General features: G+C 38.8%; 1 protein-coding gene across 1 annotated transcript in view; it reads right to left on the reverse strand.

Moving 5' to 3' along the window:
* TTC39B (tetratricopeptide repeat domain 39B) overlaps positions 1–24,861 on the reverse strand; it is a 100,636-nt gene that overhangs the window by 57,154 nt on the left and 18,621 nt on the right. Inside the window, exon 2 of the mRNA XM_069474206.1 lies at positions 16,941–16,975. Coding sequence (XP_069330307.1) covers positions 16,941–16,975 — 35 coding nt within the window. The remainder of the gene's footprint in view (positions 1–16,940; positions 16,976–24,861) is intronic.

Raw genomic sequence — 24,861 nt, forward strand, 5'->3', positions numbered from 1 at the left:
TATCATTTAAAAAAAAAAAAATCTAAGCTAATATCAAGGAGGGGCCATGGCAAATAAATACTATATATTGGCTCCTGGTTTGCTGAGTCATGAAAAGGCTCAAATTCTGCCCCAACTACTAACTAAGAAGAGGATGACTGTAGCCCCAAACCACAAGAGAAATTCAAGTCTTGGTCCCATACTTCCCTGCTTTCTAAAATACGGTCACCTTTAATGACTTGAAATAAGATATTCTATAACACACTAATCTGAAGTGATCACCAAAGAAATCCATTCATACCACTTGAATGGTCACTAAAGACTTTCCACACCTGTGGACTGATGAAATAGCAAAAGAAAAGTAAACCATGAATGAAATTCACATCAAACTCATGTTCTGTTTGGCCTTCTTCAATTATACACCTAAGTCTCTCTGTCTAATTCAGAGAATGTGGATAGAACACCACTATTAAATCATTTCTTAACTGATTAAGTCACCAGAGCCACACAATATTTAGGTTAATGTCTTGATGTTAGTCTGGAGAAGAGTCTCCGATAATCGCAGGCCTGTCCTGTCCAGCATGTTTTCAGTGAGGACACAGCACAGCAAATATTCTTATGATATCTGTGGATGTACAGTGATAGGATGGATGATAGTTCACATGATGGACACCAGAGTCAAGATTCAAATAATCTTAAAAAGAGTAAAATCATCCCTTGGTATCTATGGGGATTGTTCCAGGATCTCTAAGGATACCAAAATCCATGGATGCTCAAGTGCCTTATACATAATGCCACAGTATTTGCACATAATCCATGTACATCCTGCCATATACTTTTAAATCATCTCTAGATTATTTATAACACCTAACACAATGTAAATGCCATGGAAATTGTTATACTATATTGTTTATTATGTATATTAATTTTAATTGCTGTGTTATTTTTTATTATCAATTTTTCAAATATTTTCAATCCAAGGTTGGTTGAATTCTCAGATGCACCACCCTTGGATACAGAGGGCCAATTGTAATTCTAGGAGGAACCCAGGAAGAACAAAATTGTCATGTATAAAATAATTGTCCAAATACAAGATAAGGAGACACACCTTAACAAGAGTTCAGATATAACTCTTTGGGTTTTAGTTGACAAGTTTAAGGAGTCTAATATAACTAGAAGAGGGAGGGGCACAGGGACTAATAATTTGGCAAGGGTGGTAGATTATATTAATAGATGGCCACAAATTCTTTGTCATTCTTCCTGTCAAAGCAGGGTCTCTGGCCCCTCCCCTTGAATTGGGATGGTCTCTGTGACTACTTGACCAATACCAATACTGTATTAGTTTGAGGGCTCTGGTCTTAAAGACTAGCAGCTTATACTTCATGTCACTTGGAATACTAAAGCTTGGAACCATGCTGCCATGCTGTGAGGAAGCTCAAGCAGCCACCTGGAGAAGAACAAAGCCCCTGGCCAACAGTTCTAGCTAAGTTCCCAGCTGACAACTAGCACTAACTGGCCGGCCAAGTAAATGAGCCATCATAGAAGTGGATCCTCCAGCTCCTGCTCCAGCTCCAGCTGAGCCACCTCAGGTAACGCCAAGTGAACAGGGATAAGGCAGCTCCTCTGAGACCTGCCTAAATTGCAGATTCATAAGCAAATAAATGACCACTTTTGTTTTAAGCCTCCTAAGTTCTGTGGTGATTTGTTACACAGCTATTGATAAGTAGCACAGGCAGCATTAATAGAAGAAGTACACTGAGTCATGAGAAGAAATGACTCGTTTGTCCTCTCAGCTAACCAGACTCTACCAAGAATAGTGTCCAGTTTGGCTGTCACCATCTAGAAACTATGACAGGTCAAATGCAAAGAGATCAGAATGGTCTAGAATATGTCACATGAGGAAGAGGTAACAGAACTGAGCATATTTAGCCTAGAAATACCAAGATGCACCAGGGAGGTGGGGAGAACATTTCACATATTTGAAAGACTACTTTGTAAAAATATTAGAATGGTTTTATGGTAAGATCAGTGGGTCACAGGATGCAGAGAGGGAAAGCTTACCTTGGTTAAGGAAGAACATTCTAATTGTCTTTCAGAAATGAAATGGGTGCATGGCCTTGGGAATCAAGGGAGATCTAGAATATCTCGCTGGGAGTGTGGGAGGGGCAAAAAAAAAAAAAAAAAAAATAGAATATCTCTACTGAAAAGTTAACTCTCTACCCTCATCAATTCTCAAATTTGCAAGAATTCCAACTCATTAGTTGGAATTCCAGCACATTAGTCCTATGTGTAACTCTGAACATTCTGGCTCTGTGGGTAATTGCTGATGTTGATGGGCAGTATTCTGAACCTAAAATTCAAGAACCCCCTGATTATTCCCATTAGCATTCCTTTTCTAGGATGTACGTTTTCCATGTTCCTTAACTGGCCTACCACTAAAGCATAATCTGCCCATGTATGCAGTCCTGCCGTTTCTAAAATGAGCCAAAGACATAAGTGTAAATATGATGTTAACAAGTGGAAAGCAAGTGCAAAATGTTAGGACGATCTCTGGGCATGAGACCAAAAAAACAAAGCATTTTGCATATTTCATCATACATGATATCCAGTAGTATGCTGTAGCTTTAAAAAAAAAGAAGAGGAGAAAAAAGGAGGGGGCTCCCCAATCAACCTATGACTAAGACACATAATGCAACAGCTTTGAGGAGCATGGATTTGCCAACTTTTAGCATGATAGAGTTACCGTCAGCACTCTGAATGCTGATTTAACCTTTGTGTACTTCATTTTCCTCATCTGTAAAATGAGAGTGACAAGACCAATCACATGGTGGTTAATGAAGATTAAAAAAAAAGAAGAGACGAAGAAGAAAAATCAGATTTACCATAGCTACTGGACCTGGCACAGAAGACATTTAAAAAAGAATCTAGTTCATTTCCTCTCCACTAAAGATAGAAAAATGATGACAGAATATATTAACATAACCAATTTCCCTTCCTCTCCCACTAGATTTATCTCCTCCAAAGCAGGGACCATTTCTTACTCACTGATCTAAATCCAGCACTTAATATAGTGCTGATCACATGCTTGTTAAACTAATTAAATTATTTCCAACATCTCTTTCTGGCTCAAGCATTCTAGGGATCTCTGGCTTCAGATCTGGGGCAGAATTACTTGCAAGTATGTATATGTCCTATATATGTTTGGCCACAAAGTACCTATACTTCTATAGCTGAAAACTTACCACAATTATAACAAAATAAGTAGGTAATTAGTTTTTGAATGCCTCCCTCACTTGCTAAAAATATCTGTTCCATGAGGGCAGATAAATTTTGTTCAGTATCATATCCCCAGAGCCTGGCAAGAGCTTCACAACAAATGTAAACATTTGTTGAATGAATCAATGAAATGAATAAATGAATATAAGTTCTTTGCAAGTCTAAGTAAAGCATAATTTCCTAATTTTAGCAATCCTTCCTAATCAAATTCAAAGTTGCTACATTTAGGTATGACAAAATGTTTAAAAATAAAAACAGCAGATGTTTGATCTCTGGGTGGTAGAAAAAAATTCTCTCTTTAAAATCTTTGATTTATTTTATGCTGCAGGAAGTCAACCAAAATACTGGCACCCAAAAAGCTCATATAATAAGTCAGCCTAAGTCAAATATATTCTCTATCTATAAAGATGACTGCTACCAGTTGGTGTTTAAAAGTATTTTGACTACTGATCTCTGAACATAACAACTTTTAAAAATCACTTTAGCTAATGTGATTTTAAGATAAAGGAATGAGATCGGTAACCAAATTATATAAATCAGTTCACTAAAATAATAAGACTTTTCTTCAACAAAGACAAATAACATATGGGAGTTATGGAGTTATGGTAGGACACAGAAATTAACCTCTATCTTTACAAAATGCTCAAAATTCATTCACTAATAATTCAGAAAGGACACAGTTCTAGTCTCCTGCAAATTCCAAAGGGGGAAAGTGGGACATGATGACTAAGGACAGATGTTTATACTTTAGGGTCTGCGTCACACACAAAAAAAGGGGCAATGATTCCAAATCACAACTTCAAAAGGTGGTCATGCAAAGGTCATTTTTTGGTAGCTCAGATTGACTGTAATCTGCTACAAAGGGACCCGCTGAAGCCAACATAGCGAGGTCAGAGGTGAGGGTCTATGAGGATTCAACACACACTAATTCTTAGGACAAGCCACTTTATTAATCTTTAAGGTTTTAATTACCCTAACAAAACAAAACCCTACAATGAAGCCAGCGGGGGACAGAAGACAAACACAGTAAATACAAAGTGAACCATCAGCATCTTGCCATTGTTCTGCTGCAGGGAGTCTCCGCAACCCTGATGCACACCTTGCAGCAGCGATAAACCAGCCATGGCATCCCGGAAAGACCAGATCCTCTGCAGCGGCAAGACACGCTGTTCTCTCCAATTTTAGCACTCACCTTAGAAGTTAAAAAAAGGGGAAGTGGGGGAAGGAGGTTGGAGGGGAAGCCCTAGCAAGCTTGACATGAAGCCTTTGATGAAGACAATGCCATCTAACAAAAACTACAGAGCTCCAGAGAAATGCAACTCTGGTTTGAAAAATTTGCATAGCTTTCCTTAAATTAAATCCTCACAGACTTAGAGAGAACATTGTAATCATACCCCCAGGAACTGCTAAATAAATACAACATACTCACAGATTTAGAGCAGCTGTAACTTTGGAAGAAGAATGAATACAGTTCCACTATGAAGATGTCTTTCCCTCTCTTCTACCAGATTGTTTAAAAAGCCAACAAAAAGAAAAGACAATCCTCAATTTAAAAGCCAACAAAAATCCTCAATTTCTGTTTTATTCCTTGGTCTCCAATGAGACTCTCAATTATCAGGCACAAGCAAAGTAGTTGCCGCCAGGCTGTTGACAGCATCCCAGAGCTTTCCAGGGCAGAATTTAAGACATGTCAGTTAAAGTGGCAGCTACAAGCACTGCTGTAGCGGATGCTTCTGCAGGAAGGGATGCCGGGAGATTTTTTTCCCCCAATCTCTGCTGCAGCCTAATTCTAATCCATCACTGTTTAATTATCCTAGAGAAACAGGCTAGAAAAATACAAATGGCCTGGATTTATAAAAACTATAGGATCTTTAAATGATTTTTCATCTAATCCAGGGATTCAACTCCTACCTAATAAAGGTCAATTGAGGAATAAAATGAATTACCTCTTTTATTTTAAGGAAAATGTAGGAACAGGCTGTTACTCTCAGGTTAGACTTAGGTTTTATAACCCATGGACTTTTTTAAACACTAAATATGGGGAAATTAATTTCTCTGAAGTTTTTAGACTCATGTACAAAAGTTAGTGAAGGGAATTAAACATACATATGATACCAATATAGTTGGAAAACTATGCTTTTAAATTAATATTTGATAAATAATAATTTAAAGTGGTTTTGATGAAACTAAAAAAAAGCAGGCTTAGCAAACACTAGTTCAATGATTCTAAGATAGAACATAATTCTAAAGTTCAGCTGCACTTTTTTGGTTTAAATATTTAATAGATAAAAGAGCTCTCAAGGGAATGAGATGGTCAGTGACTAGATAAATGTCTTGTCTTGCCTTAAGGGCTCTTGCACATACTAGAACTGAAACGTTTTTATTACAGGGCTCACTAGTTTTTCTGATCATAAAAGTAATGCCAGGTAACATATTCTGGGATCTTCAAATTATAAAATAATAAACTCCTTGGAAAGAATAGAAAAACAAAAAATTAAAACCTACCATAATCTCATAACTCAGATAATAATAGTTATTAATGTTTTATAATAATTTACTTCTTGCCTTCTTCTTCCATATGTATGTATCACATGGAAGGGACATGACAACTAAGGAAGTATGACAACTAAATGTATTTTTTCTTTGATACTATCATTTTATATTACCCTTTCACACAGAATTATGGTTATTTACCCAAAATGTGAAGTATTGTTAACCACCGATATTTCTAAAACTGCTCAAAAGAATTGGCATGTGCAATGACAGTCAACACATACCCGTGTACCTACTATGTGCTGGGCACAGGGGACACAGTAGTGAGCAGAGCACACATGGCCCGTGCTCCCCTGGAGCTCTCAGATCAGCTGGGATGCTAGATATTTAACAAATGACAGCAACTACCGTGGCTACTGAACTACAAAAATGAACTATAGACTTCTTAGAAAGGTCAGGGTTTCTCAAGAAAGGAAGACAGAACTGTAAACCCAACTGCAAAAGTATTAGTACAGTGTATTTCACACCTTCATTTTCCATTAATATAAATATCTCTCATCTAACATTTATTCTTTTTTCTACATCAAAAGAAATTTTGAGTACAGCTTCCAACTTATTTTTGTGAATAACGTATAATATGTAAGAGAATAATTGATCTACTTTGTGTAAATCTTATGCATTTAATCAATTAGAACATAATCTTTATGAAACTACAAAAGATAGGCCACCCATATAAGTTCAGATATCCTTTAAATGGTCAGTTGCCACAAGTTTTCAAGCAATCTCCAACCTTAAATTAACTGAGACATGCTCAGCATCTCAGCAAGGCTAAAAATACTCCTGTGAGAATGTTGAAAGAGATATGACAACATGACATGGATTTTTTACATGACCATCTTGATGTAATCTAAGAGTAAAAAAAAGTCCAAATAATTTATGTAGATACTCTGCTCTAAGGGAAGGTGAGCACAACTCCCCAGACTCCTTAAGTGTAGGTTGCACATAGTGACTTCCTTCTAAAGACTGTAATATGAAAGGAGGGTAGGGGGGTGAACAGTAACTTTACAGTGGAAAAACCTGGCAAACACTACCCAGACAGGCAATCAGGGGCAACATCATTGATAAACCATTGATAAATCATATTGATAGTATGTATTTTTTTTTTTTTTTTAAGACAGGGCTCTGCTCTGTTGCCCAAGGCTGGAGTGCAGTGGCGTGACCATAGCTCACTGCAGCCTAGAACTCCCAGGCTCAAGGGATACTCCTGCCTCAGCCTCCCAACTGGCTAGGACAAAAGGCACATGCCACCACATCTGCTAATTTTTAAAAATTTTTTGTAGAGATGTTGCCCAAGCAAGCTGTTCTCAAACTCCTGGCCTCAAGCGATCCTCAACCTCCTAAAGTGCTGGGATTATAGGCATGACCCACTGCGCCTGGCCATAGTAGATATTCTTGACAGGATATGATGAAAACGGCACTTTACTTCTCTGGTCTTCTTCCGAAAAACCCATTTATATAACTTCGGTCTAACCATGGGGAAAAAAAAAAAAAAATCCCACTAGGAGGGCACGCTACAAAATACCTATCCAGTTCTCTTCAAATCTGTCAAGGTCGTCAAAAATGAAGAAAGTCTAGAACTGTCACAGCCACAAGGAGCCTAAGGGTATCTGACAACTAAATGTCCAGTGGGATCCTGGATGAGATCCTGGGACAGAAAAAGGCTGTTAGGTAAAAAACTAAGGAAATCTGAACAAAGTATTAGAATTTAGTTAGTGATATGTATCAATACTGGTTCATTAATTGTAACAAATGTACCATACTAATGTAAGATGTTAATAATAGGGGGATCTAGGTGTAGGATAGATAGGAACACTTTCTGTAAATCTAAAACTGTTCTAAAAAATTAAGTCCATTAAAAAATGATCTTTCCCAAAGTGAAAGTAACTTTGCTTTTGCTGATCATTAATAAAATATACTCCATTAACAATTCTGTCAATACCAAAAAATTATGAGACTTTGAAAATTATAAATACCCTGTAATTCCACCACACTGAAATAACCAATTCCAAACACACTGCATGCATGTGTGTCCTTGTGTGGGCTTCATTCACACACATATGCAGATGTACATATGTCTATATGCTGTTCCACCACGCATGCTATTTTATAGCTGTGGTAGGCTGAACAATGGCACCCAGAGACACCCAGGTCCTAATCCCTAGAACCTATGAATGGTACCTTATATGACAACAGAGACTTGACAGATGTTCAAGATCCTAAAATGGGGAGATTACCTTGGACTATTTCAGAGTGAGAAAGACAATCAAAAGTTTCCTTACAAGAGAGAGGTAGGAAGATATTTGACACCAAAGCCAGAAGGTGATGTGACCATGGACTCAGGGAGTGATGTGAAGATGCCATGCTGCTGTCTCTGAAGAGGCAGGAAGAGCCATGAGCCAAGGAGTGCAAGAAATACAGCTCTGCAGGCCAGAAAAGGGCAAGAAAATGGATTCTCCCCCAGTACCCCTCAAGGGAGCATGGTCATGGGACACCTTGGTTTTGACCTAGTAGAACCCATTTCAGACTGTGACTGCCAGAACTGTAAGAGAATAAACTTGTGTTGTTTTAAGCCACCAAGCATGTGGTGGTTTGTTACAGCAGCCATAGGAAACTAATATTGCAGCCTTATGACCCGTATTTCTTCTTTTCAGTTGTCTGCTTATGTCCCTTTACCACTTTTTCCATCTTTCTTAATCTGTTTGTCTCTTGACGTATAAGATGTCAAGAAAGATGTCTCTTTCATATGAAAGAGAAAGACATCAAGAAAGATGTCTCTTTCATACATGTCCATGGGTTTTCTTGGTTAATTCTCTTCTAAATGGGTTTATAATGGTTTTATCATAATGATCAAAACTGTCATTCTTTTCTCCTGTTGGTGCCCGGCTTAAAACATACTTCCCTACCCAAAGAACATAGACTTGTTTTCCTTCATTTGATCGTAAAATTTAAACAATAAAATCTTAGCTTTTTTCCTTTATTATTAAGAACCATGCAAAGCCATACATCCCCATACCTGCGTTTTTCCACCCTTCAACCCTGGCCCCAGTGTCAACACTGAGGCTTGGCTGGAGAATGAGTGTGGAGGAAGAAGACTAGAGACTTCCTGGAGACTCCCATCCACACCCACGCCCCCTCTATCAAGTCTGCCCCCCAAACTAGCTTATTGCCAGATATAAAGACTGCTTTCAACAAATGTTTGTTAAACCTGGAGTGTCTATAAATTCATAAAACTAGCCTTAAAAGAAAAAAAACATCATGAAAGCACACATGCTCCCCTTTTCCCTGGTCTGCTGAAGTGACTCTCAGAAATGGGGAAATAAGCAAGGATAACACTCACTCTTATTTCTTAGCTATAGATACCTTAGACATAGATATCTTATTTCTTAGCTATCTTATTTCTTAGATACAGGTTTAACAAAATGCATTTTTTTTTTTTTTTACTTTTTTAAAAGTGTTTTTATAGTTTGAGGTAGCCATTGTGAGGCTGCATGAAATAGCTATATCAAAATGTCTTGCATCTTGGGAGGAATAATGGCTTTACAAAAATAGCGGTGCTCCTCAATATGACATTATACATTAAGTAACTGGCATATATATTATGTTGCATTTGCTTTACACTTTGCAGTTTTACAGAATGCTTTCAAATAAATTATTTAATAGGTTAAAGACATATCATAAAATAATTTTTTTACTTAGATGAAATTGTCTGAGAAGACATCCTTAACAATTTTCTGACTAAGTTCTACTGAAAATATAGGATCCGTCTATGTATCCAAACAATATAACTGTACTGAGACAATGAGAATGTTCTTTTAAAATACATATGCTTTAAAAATCCAATCATGCATGGCCTTAATTTTCTTATAGTGATTACATAGAATTATTTTAATCAAAGGAAACTACATACTGTAGGTGTAATTTCTTTTAAATTGGGGCCAAATTTTTTAAATGGCAAAGAATCTCTTAAATCAATGGCAGATTTGACACACAGAATTTTATATACATACATGCTTTTTTTTTAACTAATCGAACTCTGCCTGTAGTTACTATTTATAATCTAACCACTAAGAAGAAAAATACTAATTAGATCTTTTTCAACTATCATTCACTGATAATCACCCTTAATTAAAACAGACAAAACTACTGTATCAATTGATCTAAACTAATGAGGGGGAAAAATGGCCCTAAAAGCCTTACCTCATTCTATTTTACAATTTATGGTTCAAAAGAGGTATGAAAAAAGAAAATGTCAGTGAGAAATGTGACGCTACAAAATATTTTTATTTCCATCGTAAGCTTCTAATCACCTGCCTAAAAATGTCTCCCTATTTCACCTTCTACAGGTTAAGTACAAATACACAGCAGTTCTTGAACATAAACACATTAATCCCCGCTGTATTCACACTACCACAGGACTCCATTAAACACGAAAGGATTTTGGGCCAGGCACAATGGCTCACACCTATAGTCATAGCACTTTGGGAGGCCAAGGTGGGACAATCACTTAAGGCCAGGAGTTCAAGACCAGCCTGAGCAAGAGTGAGACCCTGTCTCTATAAAAAATAGAAAAATTAGCTGGGCATGGTGGCATGGGGCTGTAGTTCTGGCTACTCAGGAGGCTGAAGCAGGAGAGTTGCTTAAGCCCAGCAGTTCAAAGTTGCAGTGAGTTATGATGAGGCCACTGCATTCCAGCCTAGGTGACAGAGTGAGATCCTGTCTCAAAACAAACAAATAAACAAAACAACAATAAAAAAAAATGTAAGGATTTCAATGTAAGGATAAATCCAAAATTTTCATAAGATGCTATGGAATGTAAGAGACCACTGCTGAGAACATATTAAGCCTGTGTCTGTTCTAACAGTCTTTGTATGTAAATTTGTTTCCCCCGACTTCTCTAAACTAACATGAAAACAAAGTCTTGATTAACCAGTACCCCACCAGGCTTCTCAGTTAGATTTTTGTCCTGTTTCCCACTGCAGTTTTTATGAGAAACAGGTTAATCAAAAATACTACCAAGGCAGGATGATTTCAAGTGGTTAGTCCATTCTCCCCACTAGACAAGGCCGGGAATCCTCCGTGACCCAACTTCACCTGCATCCACAGCCCCACTGGTGTTCCACACCCACTGCTCTGTGCTGAAATCCCACCCATCCTTCAAAACCCAAAGCATAGGCCAGCTGCCCCTACCTCCCAAACAGAAGACAGCCCTCTTTTGCAACTCTCAAAACTCTGCATTAATTCATATGTCATGTCACAGGTAATTTATGAACAGACTTTTATTAAACCCACCACTATATTGTCAGAGATGGCAACTGTGCACAAATGCTGGGAAAAAAGGGCAGTCATCAGAGTGCCAAGAAGCACAAACCAGTATGGAACTGTTAAATTAGAAAGCAGGAGACCACTGCAGAGTTAATCTAGAACTGCATATTATTTGTGGCAAATTTCTATATAACATGAGATGGGATTAATTTACAGTCCCTCCCTAAGAGTTCCTTATGCCAAGCATGTCATAAAGATCATAAACAATTTTAATTTTTTTTTTAAAAAATGGTCAATATGCCACTTTTTTTTAATCTCTAATTTATCCTCCAGTTCTAAATGGTGGAGATTTCTGTATGATCCACCACTTTGCAAAACTAAGAATTTCCAAAATTAATTACTCAGTAAAAATAACAAAATTGTTACTTCAAAGATCCAGAGGTAGGAAAATCTATGTTTGGGGTAGCAAATCAATTAGGCAGAAAAGGAAAGTAGTTTCATTTGCGGAAACAATTTAAGTCCTCCCTCAACTGTTAGTATGAATCTTTTCATTAGGAATTCAAGAGAAAATATTCACTGGAAGAAATTAATCATCAGGTTGACAAGAGGATCATATCTTGATACAGAGAGATTGAAGTATTACTCTTTGCACTAGAAACATAAAACCAAATGTGTGGTTCAGTCAGAGTAAAGAAAAAGAGCTCCACTGAGCAATTCACAAAGGGAATGCGATGGCATCACAAATTTAAGAGGAGAAGAGAGAGAAATATTGAAAAACCCTGAAATTAGGACAAAGGAAAAGTTCACATAAAAATAATTAAAGAAATTTTTACAATTAACATGTATTTATAATCAGAGGAAAAGCACACACTATTTTTTAAAATATTGAATAATGGATTATTTCTGCAGTATTTTTAATCTCAAAAAAGTTTAGTAATGCAGGAGACAGACTTAAGAACAGGAATACCATACCCTATGTTGGAGAAATAAAGGGAACCATCCAAGTGTGCTTTCCCTGTGAATGGAGTATATCCTATTAACTCTCAAAATATTATTGTAAAACATTTATTAGTTCTTCTGAAATTTTCTTAGTATATGTGACAAGTCTCTATCTTCTTAAATGGAATATGCTAGATATAATTTAATATTTTTCCAATGTCTCAGAGACAGCAATACGAAGATAATTTTCTCCATGGAGACTGTCAGCACCTGGAGTGGAGGGGGTGTGGATTGGTGTCAACGTGACAGGGCTAGGAGGTGCCCAGATATTTGGCTAAACATTATCTCTGGGTGTGTCAGTGAATGTGTTTTTGGATAAGATTAACATCTGCACTGGCAGACTGAGTAAAGCAGACTGCCCTCCCCAGCATGGGGTGGTCTCATCCAATCCACCGAAGGCCTGAACAGAAAAGGATGAATAAGAAAAAATTCCCTCTCTCTCTCCCCTGCCCTTGCTCCCTCTCTCTCACTCTGCCTGTCTTTGAGCTGGGACATCAGTCTTTGCCTGCCTTTGGACTTGGACTCAGACTGGAACTCACACCATCGTCTCTTCTGGTTCTCAAGTCTTCGATTGGACTGAACTATACCATCAGCTCTCCCGGGTCTCCAGCTTGCCAAAGGCAGGGCTGGGGATTTCGTAACTTCCATAATCACCTAAGCCAATCCCTTAGAGTAAATCCCGTCACATACAGACATACATATCTCCTACTGGTTCTATTTTTCCAGAAAACCCAGACTAATATCATACAAGAAAGGCAGTAAAGTACCCATATTTACTGAATACCTACTATGCGCTTTACTCCCATTATCATATTTAAATTAAATTTCACTTAATGCTCTCAATAAATCTGCTGAAACTGAAGCTCAGGGAAACTGGCCCCAGAACTCCCAGCCAGGAAATGGCAGGCAGGGACCGTAGCTCAAGTCTGACAGTGAAGTCTGCTGCCATGCCTTTCCTGGAAGGTACGTGTAGTCGTGTGCTCCTGGGCAAAGTGAAACCACACTGCTGTGCATTGCAGTTCTACGGCTGTGCGTAATATTTTCTTTTTCCTTTCACTGCCAGTTTTTGCCATTACCAACAAACTAGCTTCTAAAACCATCCCCTTACAATACCTCCCAGAACTCTGTATGTCAGAATTATGAAAAGACCAAAAAGCAAAGTTTATTAGAATCAGATCAATATCATTATAGACTCTGGATGGTGGCCTCTACTACAAGTAAAGCACAAGATTTTTAGAGCATGAACTCTAATACCTAACTCTGGCTACCCTTTCTGGTGTTGGGCTCTATTTCATATAGGTGATGTTCTCTGTCAGATGAAGTACTATTAATACTATAATGTTGTTACAGCCATGGTGAGAGCAGCTGGACATTTCAGCAACATTGAAAAGATAACAAAAGTTTAAGTGACAGTCTTAAAGGACACAGGAAATAATGCATACCAGAAACTAAAACAGCCAGGTACATTCTGAAATGGGAAAACCTGTAGATTTGCTAAACTGAGCAGGACAGGGAAGTTAAAATTAGAAAAAAAAAAGAAAGAAAATGCTGGCAGATAAATGCAGCCACAGCGAGGCTCAGGTGGCAATGAAGAGAAAATGTTCGATCATTAGGAAGTGAGGCAGTGTTAAGGAGCTATTGTTTATAGGATGAGAAAAACTGTAACACGGTTGACAGTAGAATAAAAGAAGTCAATACACACAAGGCTTCCAGAATTCCTCATTTTAAAAGTACACAAGAGATCTCTCTAGCAAATATGTAAGATAAGCAAATTGAAAAATTTAACGTATAACATGAAGGATATAGTTAATAATAATGTATTATATTCAGGATTTTTGCTAAATTAGTAGATTATAGCTACTCTAGTCACAGGAGGAAAAAAATGGGTATGTATGTAAGATGATGGATATGTTCATTTGTTCCACTATAGTAACTATTTTACTATTTCTTCTTATAATACCACATTGTATACCTTAAATATACACAATAAAATTTACTTAAAAAAATAAAAAACAAAAAAGTTACATGAAGAGGTTTCTGATAGTCATGAATCAAAAGCATCTCCATCACAGGAGTCATTTTTGGATGCTATTTTTCTAAGAACCAGCCATGCTAATACTAAAACCTTTAAAACAGTTGAACAAAAGAGTCAATTTTATACAAACACAGACATATAGATCAAAGGAACAGAATACGAAGCCCAGAAACAGAGTGTTATTTTAATGAACTTATTTGATAAAGGAGATATCATACATAAATTCTTTCCTTCTTGGACTTAGCAGATGGTGTTGGAATTGTGGGCTAGCAATTGTAGGCCTGGTGTGAGATAGGAATCTAAACTAACTCCAGCTGGGTCAAATTCAGGGCTCTGTTTTGTTGGGGTATTTTTCTAGGATTTGATTTTTTAAAAACTAGTAGATGTTAGAAACTACTCGCAGTGCCTTTCAGACATCCCAAAGGTAAAGCCACTGCCAGCCTGCTGGAGCCAGTGAGACCTTGGAGAAACACAAGTGTTAATGCGCACTGCTCATGAGTCTTGGTCATGTCGGCCAGACCTGCTCTTCTCTGTGAGGCCTGAGCCCCTTTCTGGTCTGTGTCTCTGGCATTCTAGATCCTCACTGGGGACAGCAGTTCCTCCACTGGAGAACTCCAATCACTGGCCCCACGGCCCGTCACCTGGACTGCAGTCTCCCATTATGGCCCAAGCTCGGTTCCTGCCCACACCCAGGATGGAGCAACAGACAGAGTGGAGCAGGGTTGAACAATTATAAGATTTCTAGATGGTGCTAACTTGCTAAACTTAAAAGCAATTTTTAAATAATCATATAAACAGACTGTCTTCCAAACAGTACAGTGTGAAAAGGGAAGGGGGAAAAGACTAACTTTGCAGTGGAAAACCCTGGCAAACACCACCTCAAGCCAGCTGACCAAGTTCAACTTCAACAGTGGGAAGTCACATTGATATCCTAGACCTATGCTGTGATGTGATAAGAATGGCCCTTACATCTGTGGTCTTGCTGCCAAAAACACATGACCTCAGTCACATCATGAGGAAAAAAACAAATTCTGATTAAGAGACATTCTACAAAATAACTGTCAAGGTCATCAAAAGCAAGGAAAGTCTGAGAGACTGTCACAATCCAGAAGAGCCTCAGGAGACATGACTACTAAACGAAAGTGGTATCCTAGCTGGGATCCTCAGACAGAAAAAGGACACTAAGCAAAAACTAAATAAATCTGAATAATGTATGGACTTTAGTTAATAATGTACGAATTTAAATCATTAATTGTGACAAATGTACCATGCTAACTTAAAAAATTAATAATAGGGAAAAACAGGTGTAGGGTATATAGGAACTCTCTGTATTGCCTTCACAATAATTCTATAAATCAGAAACTGTTCCAAAATAAAAAGATCATTTTTTAAAATCCTAATCGCAATTAGGTTTTTTAAAAAATCATATGAACATTCAACAATAGAAACACTAAAAATTTTGGACAAAATAAAAATTTTAATTGTAACATAAAGAAAAATAGCAGTTTGAGGAAAATATCTGTAGCAAATGCAACAAAAGATTAGGGTACATATAATTTAAAGTCAATAAGTACATAAGGAAAACATTGAAAAAAAAAGTTAAGCAGGCAAAAGAAGACTACAAGTCATACAAAAGGAAATGCAACACGTTAAACAATGATAGTAAAGAAAAAATTTAAATACTAGAACAGGTATCATTTAAGCTGCAAAACTTTTTTCAAATAATACCCAGTGATGGTAATGCTAGAGTTTAAACCATTTCACTTATATAGTATTGGTAGCCAAGTAAACTGATAAACCTCTTTTGAAAGTGCTGTAAATTGCATTGTGTGTCCCCTGTACCCCTACTCTAACCCCCAATGTTATGATATTTAAAGTGGGACCTTTGGGAGACAATTAGGTTTAGATGAGGTCAGAGAGTAGGGCCTTCATGATGGGATTAGCACCGTTATAAAAAATTACACCACAGAGCTTGTGCCTGCACTGGCTCTCTTGTTCGTTAGCGCGCGCGCGCGCTCTCTCTCTCTCTCTCTCTCTCTCTCCTCCCCCACATGAGGACAGAGCAAGAAGGTGGCAGTCTGCAAGCCAGTAAAAGAGCCCCAACCATGCTAGCATCCCTGTCTCAGACTTCTAGCCTCCAAAACTGTGAGAAAATAAATTTCTGTTGTTTAAGTAATTCAGTCTACTGTATTTTGTTACAGTAGCTAAAAATGACTAATACAAAAAGGTAATTTGAGATATATAAAGAGTAATAAACATATTCATCTCCTTTAATGCAGTAATCCTACATTTGTAACATTAACCTTTGGAAATAATTCAAAAATATGACAAAGCTATACCCATGAAAATATTCATTACTTAGTTTTAAGATTTTAAACCAGTAACAACCTAAATGTCTAACAATGGAGAAGTAGATCAGTAAATTGTGGTATTCCACTTGATTTAATATGATTTAGTCATTAAAAACTATATTGGGTTATAGTAAATGCTTGTAATAAAATTAAGTACAAATCAAAAGCAAAAATCTACAATATGAGGCTATAACATAAATAAATACGGATCAGTATTAAAAGGGTTAGCTATAAACAAAATAATTAGTTGGAAAACGTTTTAATTTAATTAATGTTACAAGAAAAAATACCCCAAAATGTATGAGAGTAACATTAGACAGATCTTTTCTTAAGCATAATCACATCCTAACTCTTCAATTACAGAGAAGGGACTTCTCTGACAGTAGCCACTACAGTACTCAAAAAAACAAGAATGAAATATTTACATTTCATGTAAGAAAATGATCAATTTTTCTTTACTGTATACTTCTTATTATATTACTTACATAGAGATGGTTTCCAAGGCATCCTCAAAGATGTCCTGAGGGGGAAATAAAAAATACAATGAGTTTCTCAAGAATTCTAAATGTAAAAGAGAAAATGAATTATGTGTATGAGGAGGAACATTTTGGCGGGAGGGCAGACTCTGCAGTAGAATCACTCAACTTAACCCTGATTAACAGAATTCTGTTCACAGAAATCAAGCATATGAAGTTAATTTTTTTTTAATTAAGACTGGTAAAATACTCAGTGGGCAATCCAGCTGGGCTAATTTAGGGTGTGTGACTTCTTTAATTGTGTTATCTCTCACTCCTCAGTCTCATTCATCCCAGATACAGAATAAACCAAATATATAACAGGATCTGCCTTCTTTTTCCCCACAGCTAGACAAGTGAGCCTCCTCTGGGCCGCCTTTTCTCATGGAACTGCACCACTCTCCCAGCTGTTCTTCCCGCCACCAGCCTTCCCCCAGCTTCCTCTGTGCATACATGACAGCCCTTTCCTGCAGGCCACTGGCCTCATCACAAGCTGCAACAGGAGAAACACACACACTTCCATGCACTCAGAACCCCACACACAAACTCTACACTCATACATAGACTCACAATCTCACAGTCACACACACACACGCTCACAAGCACATATGCACTCACTCAAAAATTCACAAATACACAACAGCTCCCTCATAGCTACAAAAATCAAACCTCCTCATCCAAATTTGGGGTCCACCATAACCCAGCCTAATCCTCAAAGCATCCCCACCACCATCATAACCAGGGACCTCTGCAAAAGCCACCTCACTGGGCTCCCTACTCCCATGCTTGACACCCTCCCTTCAATCCTCCACACCACAGCCAGAGTTATTCTTTTCTTTCTCTTCTTTGAATAAGCACATAACATTCCAGGGCCCTAGCCCTCTTCCAGAGCTTTCCATTGCCCTTAGAATAACCGCCCCCCTGCTTCCCACCATCTACACAGCCCCAAACGGCCTCACCAGCCTGACCACATCTCCACCCACCCGCACCTCACTCCACTTCAGCCACACGCCTTTCTTTCTGCTCCCTGCACACGGCAAACTCATCCCACAGCTCTCTGTATCGTCCCCTTTCTCAGAATACTCTTCACCCCATTCCTCCCATGGCAGACTCCTTCCCATTCTTCAGTTTTCAGCTTAGAAAGCCTCTCCCTCAGGAGACCATCTCTGACCCCCCTAATTAAAATTATTAAGAATAGCAGCTTGATGATAGTTTCTCATCATCTGATTTATTTCACTCATATCACTCACTGTAATCTCTAATCATCTTCCTTGTTTACTTGGTTACTATCTGTCTCCATCAGAGCAGGCTCTCGCTTACCCCGCACACAGAAAAATTGCGGGGGCGTGACACGGAGTTGTTGCTCAATACTTGTTGCCTGATGAATGAATGAATTGGGCTTGGACTGTCAAGAAACTTACGATATCACACCTCCTTTAGAGTTATGATGCAGAAATTAGGAAACAGGGTTAGAGATTTTTTTCCTTGTGTGACCATTAATAGTGAACAATTTAGACCTAAATACTAAAAAGCAGCAGCAAAGTTACAGAGAGTGGCAGAACTGAGTTTAGAATTCAGGATCCCAGGCCCACGAATCTACATGAATATCATACTCTGTAAGGAAGATAAAATCCAGGCCAGTACGCAGGTTATCATGTGAAGAATTACGGAGAAGGGGAGAGAATGTGCTCTCCAGAAACCCAAATCTGGCTGTCCTAACCGAGCCCCTGTGCCAGAGACCAGCTCACAATCCCTCTGGCATCTCTGCTGACCCCACCTGCACTTCCCTTGACCAGGTAAGGGGGTCGGGAACCGTGAGCTCCTGGAGGGCCCCCGTGCGTTCTCCCCACTCCCCACAAACCTCAACACAGAGACACCAAAGTACTCACTGAGGGGGCTTCACAAGGGATGACACGGGAAGCCCGCTGCCCAAGTAAAGGAGACCAGGCTAATATTTTCATTTGAACAAGAAATACTCCCATCCCCACCCTCAAAAAAAAAAAAAAATCAAGTAAGAAATTGTCTTCATTTAAGCAGTATCTCTCCATTTTGTTGAAACAAATGCAGGGAGTTCTCTCAATGAAGCATACTTTGTCTACAAAGGCCAAACAGTGAAGATTTTTCAGTTCTTAAAAGGGGAACGGTAAAGAGAAGAACTAAGATTTATTGAGAACCTATCACATGCCAGGCACTTGACAAAAGCTTCCTCCTTTGCTCCTCCCAATTTACAGCAAGCGAACCCAGCTGCACGTAATTACCTGCCCAACACTACACAGCTGGTGAGGGAAGGAACTGGGGTTCAAGCTCAGGTTTCTTGAACTTCAAAGCATTTTTTATGTTCATAAAAACTACCCAAAGTGTGGCGATGAGACGGTTGGGTGGGATGGGGAGGGGTTGGGGGGTGGAGGATGAGGGGTAGCACAGGCTCTCAATGTCATACTGCGCATTGTTAGCAAGCCCCCCCCCCAGGATTGGCTGCCGCTCCAGCAGGATGTACTTGTGTTTGATTTTGCTGTTTGCTCTCCGATTAGAGCCCAGACACTGTGAAGTTACACGCTAACTTACAGACTTCTGAATGGTAGACAAGATTACCTCGAAGGTTATGGTTATGGTTTTGTTACCCTGCACGACATTATCCAGCTTTATTTCCAGCCTGGCAATCTTAATCTAACATTCTTTTTTAAGCACATAAATAACCAGTTCCTCAAATACCCTTTGAATCAGTTTACCCTCTCGCTGTTTTCCTCATTGGTGGGTGAAATTAAATTTTGACATATTCATTTTGTCTCTACGAGAGTCATATTTCCAATTTGGGGAAATAATAATTGGACATGAATAGCAACAACCCACTCTCTCCCCGGGTTCTGCGATTACAGGTTCCCGGGTCCTTGGGAAAACTGATGTGGATGGCGTTTCATCACCTGGAGGATGAAATGCCAGAAGGCAAAGAGACCCTCTGCTCATGCCTCCCTCACCACAGCCCCAAGGACGGTGGCTTTCCTTTTCCTTCCTGCTGCTGCCTCAGGAAGCTCCTTTCCTCTGCGGGATTCCCAACAGGACCCTTAGGCTTGGCACTTCATCTGCAACTGCCAAGTCCATGTCTCCCTCCCAGCACTAAGTATACCCAAGTATATTCTTCAGGAGCAGAACTCGGTGTTTCTACCTAGAGTCTCCTTCTTCACACTCACCACCAACCTCCCAGAGCTACGCCACGTTGGTTTCCATTCCCTAGTGATTTCCATAAGCTGGTTTCCCTTAAGTCCCCCAGGACTGGTAGGCTAGCCATGGGTACTCAAGTTAAAACAGGCACAGTCAGGGTAGCATACAGATTACTACCAGTTTAAGCAAAGTAAGATAGGAAATCTTACGCTGCTGGCAAATACGATGTGTTCACAGGAAACCCTCAGTGTTTAGTTCCTTCCTTGAAGGCAGCTGTGTTTGCGTCCTCCATGCCAATGGCAGGGGCCAACCCTTAGGGGCTACTACCCTTGGGCATGGTGTAACAATGTTTTAATTGAACCACACCTGGCTCCTAATTCTACATTACCTCACAACGGTACCTAGTTTCTCAAAGAGCCTACCTTTTCTCCCTAGCTAGAGTCAAGGGCCCATTAAACTCTTTTTGAATCTACTTTATAGCCCAGCACAGTACTTTGTACATCGTAGACTCCTGGCACATAATTGTTCGCTAACTGGCTGGCTGAATACCCTTGTCTTGAGGTGGAAGGTCCTCACCTTGAGCAGTTTCATGTTGCAGATTAGCAAATGGGCCAACCTGTCAGGTGAAGGATTCCCTAGATGACCTGGCAGACATAAGGCTGCTCCCTGCTGGGAGGATAGCCTGAAAATTACCCCTGCCCTCAGACAGATGCGGACACTCAAGGAACTGACAGAGTGAGGAAAGCTGACCGGGTGCTGCACCAACTATTTGGGCTTTTCCAAAAAATTTCCATCTTAACTTGTTAATTTTGTCATATTCTGAGTAACAAAAATGCATGCAAATGCATATTCTAAGGGCCTTGTTTATGTACCCAAAAATACAAGTACATTTAAGTGACAGCATGTTCTTAATAAATGTTTATTTCGTTTAAGAATCTTAAATAATGAAAATACTAATGATAAAAATGTTTACATTATTTTTATCTGTAGGGAGGAGAACCAAGCAGTAAAGATGACAGATATGCTGTTAACAGTAATAATTTCTATACTCCGTATTAATTTCCAAAGGGACCAAGTAGATTTACAAATTTTCAGGCTTCCCCATCAGAAATTTAATTCATTTTGTGGTATGAAAAGGAATGTGTGACAAATATTACTCCAAGAAGGAAAAGGAGGTAGGAAATAACATGACAAAAATTAAAATTAGGAACTGCAAATCAATGAAGTGGAATCACTTCTTTAGAACATCCTCTTCCTCTCCCCTCTTACCTCCTCCTCCTCCTCTTCTTCTTCCTCCTCCTCAGCCCCATCCTCCATTTTTCCCTCTTTTTCATATGGATGACGTCATGGGCCTCAGAGCAGATGCTACCGTGCGCTCACTGAACCATTACCCTTTAGCAGAGCTGACGAGGTTTGATGGAGCTTGCAGACACCTTCCTCCTCAATGAGAACCACCCACCCACCCAATCCCCAGAACCAGACCCCTCCTCACTGGAACTTTCACCCAACATTCTATCTATTGACCAATGAAGCTGTGCATGTGGTATCACGGACTCAAAGAACTCTAGAGCTGCTGGGAACTCTGACAAGTCACAGATTCTACGCTTGGCTTTGGGGCACATCTGGACCATTCCCACAGAGGTGAGACATGAAGAGGATGCCCCAGCTTCCCCTCCCCACCCCAGATTGGGACAAGGAGTAGGCACCATGGGTGTCAGGGTCCTAAGGACTGCCACCACTCCTCCACATGGCATTCACCTCTGTGAGTCAAGATGTCCAAAATGGGAAACCAGACTGACAGCAGTTATTATAATGATTATCATAGTGACACACCAGGACTATTCTTCAAATATTGGCTGTAACTTTTCTCACACATAAAGAGAAAGAGCACATTGCTAAAGGAATCATATGAGAAATATGTAAACTTAAGTGATATCACTCCCTATTATAACAAGTATTTATTTTTCTAAATCAGGATAAATTAATTTAAAATATACATTTATTATGTGTTTGTGAATGACTTTCAGAAGAAAGACTGGGCAAAAAACATTTTTTTAAAAAAATATATGTACCCTGAGCTCATCTGTCAGGAATAATGTTCCATTCTGCTCATATCTGCCATTCAATTCTCTGTAATCTATTTGTCAAGTTCAAAAAGTAGCCCATGGCCTTCTGGAGCATTTAAACTCCTCAAGTGGATCCTGAGGGCTACCATCAGTTGCATCTTATATGCAGTGCTACATTTTTTAAATTCTTATTGCATGAGAGAGCATCAATGTTCTCTGAAGGCATGGAACAGGTGACATTGGCCAACACAGTGAGACCTTGGCCAACATACTCAACCTCTCAGGGCTCCAGCCTTCTCATGAATAAAGCAGAGAGGTTAGCATAGATGCCATTTCTTAATCAAAATCCTAAATTCTCTGAATTAAACAGAAATCTTCTGCAAGGCAGCTATTTGTCCATCACACACGCTAAAACTAAATTCCTTCAGGGAAGGTCTTCACCCAAATGGAACGCTGGGCTTTTCAAAGGTTAGCCCCATCAGTGGTACTAACTTGATCCTCAATAGCTAGCTGGCGTTGAGGACCAAACAAAGCCATTCACACCTGATTCTTTGGAATTTCCAACCATGAGAATTAAAAAGGAACCACCAGATGTCGCTCTCACAAAAAAATTGGAAATGGATAGCATTGCTTTAGTCTAACACATGAATTAGTGTGTTAAAAAATGTTCCCTTTCTGCATTTCATTATGAATATAGAGTTGAGGTACAGCTTAAGGCAGGGGTTAAGCTGCACCTCAATTAAGGTCTTTTCTAAAGTCAGTACCTGAAAGAAAAATCATGTATGTATAGTCAAAATTAACAATGAACAAATACTTTAAATTGCCATTATAATAGGAATACCCATAGTTTTGGACATAATCCCATAGAGGAATGGGTATGTACAAACATAAAATGTGCACAATAATGTACAGCATATAATAAGTGCATATGTAAAATAACTTTTTTTACAATTGCATATTGCATTTGTTTAACATAAATGAGCAAATTATTTTACTCCCCTGTACATACGCCTCAGTTACTATTTTTATGTAAAATGCACCCCATAAATTACTTAATATGTCCAGCACCCCTGTCCTCTACTGCCAACCCTACGTTATCTGCCTAATTTACCATAAACAGAGAAATAACTAGGACATACTATTTTTGCAGGGGAGTAATTTTCCACAAAACAAACAACAAACATAAAAAGTGGCTGAGTTTTAACATTTTAAACTACCTAATTTTGAAATCATTACTAGTGCTGGCATTTCTAAATTAAAAGTATAGAGCTTTATATAGCTTCTTCCTATGAAAAATGATCATTCCATCTATTAATACCCAGGCACTATGGTGGATACTTATAAGCTTATTTCCAATTCACAAATAATCATAAAACGTGAGCATTTCACCTCTACAATTACTACTACTATGTTCTAATAATAATAATAGCAACAAACAATAACAGGTAACACTATTGAGTACCAAGCACAGCTCTAAATCCTTAACATGCATTAACTCATTTAATCTTCATAGTATCTTCATAATGACTCTATAAGATAGAACTATTATAATGCTCAAATGAGGAAACTAAGACTCAGAGATTTAGATAATTTATCCATAACTGAACTTCAGTTTTTCCCTCTGTGCAATGGGAATAATGCCATTTAATTTACAGCATTGTTGTGAGATTTAATTGAGATAACATATAATATTTAACGTGCCTAGCACAGTGTAGACACAACAGACACTCTATAAATAATCTCTATTGTTATTAAAGTGGTTCTACAGCTGAAAGTCTTCTATGCAGCCCAGGGATGAGCAAAAAAAACCCTCTTGCACTATCTTGCTCCATCCTTGAACTTTCCAGCTATAATAATGGCAGTTGGCATTCCCTCACCTTTACTTCTACTCCAAAGGAAATGTCTTAAAAAAGAGAACACAGAACCTTGTCACTTAATATGAGGGCCCATAAGAACCAGTTCCCAAAGAGTAAGGCTTCAGAAGTGACCTCAAACTGAGAAACCCCCTAATGCAGAAGAGAGAAAGTAAGGGAACTCAAGCTTTACATGCTTGCAATCATCCTGCCTGGGTTCAAATCCCAGTTTCACAACCCACTAACTCTATGATCCTGAAGACACTATTTTCCTTCTTTGTGCCTCAGTTTCCCATCTGACTGGGTTGTCCACAGATTAAATGTCACATGTGAAAAGCATTTACAACAATGTATCCAGCATAAAACATTAGTTGTTATCACGATTATCATTGCAACTTGAATCTCTAAAGGCACTGCTAAATGGTACTATGTGCTGCAACCCAGAGAAGGTTAGGGAGTGGACAAGGCACAACACTTAGCACTAAAAAACCAGGTTCTGCCTCCCTGTGGCTGACATGTCTACTACTGCAGGAGTCGGCAAACTACAGCCTGAGCCAAATTCCACCTGCTGCCTGTTTTTGTAAATCAAGTTCTATTGGGTCACAGCACAACAATTTACATATTGTCTAAGGCTGCTTTCCTGTACTTATCACAGAGTTGAATAGTTGCAACTGAGACCACATGGTCCTCAAAGCCAAAAATATTTACTATCTGTCCCTTTATAGAGAAAGTTTGCCCACCTTTGCACAAGTGGATAAAACATCAAATTTCCTTCCCTACCCATTCGATTCTTTGAGGATAGAGTGAGAAAAA

Source organism: Eulemur rufifrons, chromosome 7 (genome assembly GCF_041146395.1).
Source record: "Eulemur rufifrons isolate Redbay chromosome 7, OSU_ERuf_1, whole genome shotgun sequence".
NCBI classification, from domain to species: Eukaryota; Metazoa; Chordata; class Mammalia; order Primates; family Lemuridae; genus Eulemur; species Eulemur rufifrons.